The sequence below is a fragment of the Pygoscelis adeliae genome, unplaced genomic scaffold (assembly GCF_000699105.1).
Source record: "Pygoscelis adeliae isolate BGI_AS28 unplaced genomic scaffold, ASM69910v1 Scaffold263, whole genome shotgun sequence".
NCBI classification, from domain to species: Eukaryota; Metazoa; Chordata; class Aves; order Sphenisciformes; family Spheniscidae; genus Pygoscelis; species Pygoscelis adeliae.
This window is the reverse complement of record NW_008824552.1, coordinates 374,581-377,284: the sequence shown is the minus strand read 5'-3', so window position 1 is coordinate 377,284 and position 2,704 is coordinate 374,581. Positions and strand designations below refer to the sequence as shown.

The 2,704-nt window shown below is 51.8% G+C and overlaps 1 protein-coding gene across 1 annotated transcript in view; it reads left to right on the top strand.

Moving 5' to 3' along the window:
- The window catches only part of MYO7A (myosin VIIA), a 73,455-nt gene that overhangs the window by 32,868 nt on the left and 37,883 nt on the right, over positions 1-2,704 (top strand). Inside the window, exons 18-20 of the mRNA XM_009321930.1 lie at positions 1,054-1,138; positions 2,034-2,252; positions 2,420-2,527. Of these exons, the coding sequence (XP_009320205.1) occupies positions 1,054-1,138; positions 2,034-2,252; positions 2,420-2,527 (412 nt within the window). The remainder of the gene's footprint in view (positions 1-1,053; positions 1,139-2,033; positions 2,253-2,419; positions 2,528-2,704) is intronic.

The following is a 2,704-nucleotide window of genomic DNA, read 5'->3' as shown; positions in this document are numbered from 1 at the left end:
CTGCAGCTGGGAAGAGGGGTGCCCTGATGTGTTGGCACTCAGGTGCAGCAAGTATTGGAGGAAAACAGTAGAGGAAATGAGGAAAACTGTGTTATCTGCCTCAAACATGGACAGAATAGGACCTTCTGTCCCTGTTCAGTGCTGTCTTCAGGGGAGCTGATGTTTGCTATGACAATGCAGCAGTGGGACTCTGAGCCCGCTGAAGGCAACGCTAAGCCTCCAGTCTATGGGGATCCCCACAAGAATGCAATGGGACCACTGGGTCATCTACTGTGACTAACGTTGCTCTCCCCAAAGCTCAAGGGGTTCAGGACTCTTCCCTTTGCAACCCAGTTGCCAGACTTGGGAGGAGGGCAGGTAGCCCATGGGGAGGTCATGGCACAGTTGTGGAAGAGGGGGAGCCACAAACAAGGACAAGCTTCACCCACGGAGGAGGGACAGCTTTTGGGGCTTTGTGCTCTTTGACTGTCCGAGCCATGGCTGTGACTCGGGTTGTGCCTTACGCTTTGCAGAAAGGGCACATGCTAAATAACTCAGCAATCTTTCCCACAGTAATCCTAGCAAGACCCCCAAGCCCTTCCAACATGATTCTCTCCGAGGTGTCTACAGGTAGAATCAGGCCAGGCTAAGAAGGATGGGAGGAGCAGATGTGGGTAGCCAGGTGGTGTTGCTGAAGTTTGCTCTTGATCATTTGGGTGAGATTGAATCCATTCTCAGGTGCTAGGATTGAAGTGGGGAGAGCAGGCAGGGAAGAGATTTCAGATGTGAGAGGAAGGTACAGGGTGGGGGGAAGGAGGGGACCATTCTCAGCATCTCCTGCTCTGCCCATTCCCATAACCTGGCAGAATCTACCTGCAGAGACCTATCAGAGAGAGCCCCTACAGATCTTTTTATGAAAGCAAGGAGAGCTGGGGCAGGAGGTTTTTTCAGGCCAAAAATGCAGTGTTTACTCCACCTGGCTGCTCAGTTTCAAATCTCCAAAGAATGAGGCGCAGGAGATGACGATAACTTGCGGCCAAACCGCAGAGGCAAGTGATTGAAATGCCTTTGCAGGTCCAATTTCCTGAAAGTGAGAAATTCAGTCCTGATGATTCAGAGATACTGGCGTGGACATAACTGCAGGAAGAACTACAGTGCTGTAAGTACAGGGGTGCTTCCTCACACCTCTGCCTTCCTACCTCTTTCAGCTGGGACATACATAAGAGTTTCCTGGCTCAAAATGCCCCACTGAGTGTAGGAGGGGGTGGGGTTGGCTTTTATCAGTTGGAACGATGAATGGAGGTTTGCTCTTGCTGCTTTGCCTTCTCATTGAAGAGAGCACCTGACCACCTTCTAGCTGTCCTTTTCCGCGTGAGTTAGATGTCCATTGCACCAACTGGTCACTTGGGGTTTTAAAAGTCTTCCCCTAGTTTCCAGGTGACTGAAAGCTCAAGAGCAGCTTCCTCTGAAAAACAGACTCCATCTCTGGGTGGGACCGTATGTGGGTTTCTGCCCAACCCAGTCCGTGGCCCTCTTCTCCCCCTGTCCCAGCTGGCTCTGACCCAATAGCAGGTCACTTGGGAAGTGTGTTGGGGTCTAAAGTGGCTCAATATCATCTTCCAAGCCTGCAACTTGATAGGAATAGCCACTTCCAGGCTGGTCAGGATGCTGCCTCCTGCCATGAAACAGCACCTTAACTGTCAAGCAGGAGGTCTGCAGGTGCTGGACCTCCATGGAAGCAACCCTCATGGCTTGGGGCTACCTTCAGATGACCAACCAGACCTCCTGAGGCCTCTCAAGGGCAGAAACTCTGTAAGACTCAGTGGGGAAGAAACTGCCTTTGTCCTTCCTGGGCTTTGAATCAATGCAGCAGCCAGAGGGCTTAATTTCTCCACCCTCTTGGAGAACCTCGCTCCCGAAGGCTTGTCCTGGTGGGGGCTGATTTCAGTGGCTCTTATTTACAGCCGTGCAAGAAGGAGATTAACGATGGAAATATGCTTAGGGTGGACAAGCCCCTGGGTGGTGGGGTGGTTTCATTCTGCTTCTGCTTGCAGATGCGGATCGGCTTCCTGAGACTGCAGGCCCTCTACCGATCCCGCAAGCTCCACAAGCAGTACCACATGGCTCGCCGGCGGATCATCGAATTTCAGGCACAATGCCGGGGCTACCTGGTCCGTAGGGCTTTCCGCCACCGCCTCTGGGCTGTCCTCACCATCCAGGCGTACGCCCGGGGCATGATCGCCCGAAGGCTGTATAAGCGCCTCCGGGGGGAAGTAAGTACCACGGATGAGAGGTTGGTTTTGGGAAACGGAGGTGGGGAGAGGGGAAAGAAACATCCTTCAGCATCACGTGCTTGTGGGATAGGTTTTTAAAGAGCAAAATAGAATTTCAAAAATAAGTAGATGCCTATTCAGAAGGGCTCTTGTGTTTATTCCCCCAGTATCATCGACGCCTGGAAGCAGAGAAACTTCGGCTGGCGGAAGAGGAACGACTCCGAAAGGAGATGAGTGCCAAGAAAGCCAAAGAGGAAGCAGAAAAGAAGCACCAAGTATGTGGGGACTGATCTCTTTCTGGGGTTCTGTCTCTGTTTTCCAGGGACTAGTTTTGGTCCTTTGAGGGGGAATGCCAGACATATCTAAGGGATTTCTGCCCTGCTTGAGCAGTTTGTATTTAATTCGCTAAAGTAGTCTGTGCTCTAACTAGTTTGAAGCTGCTCCAGAATTTC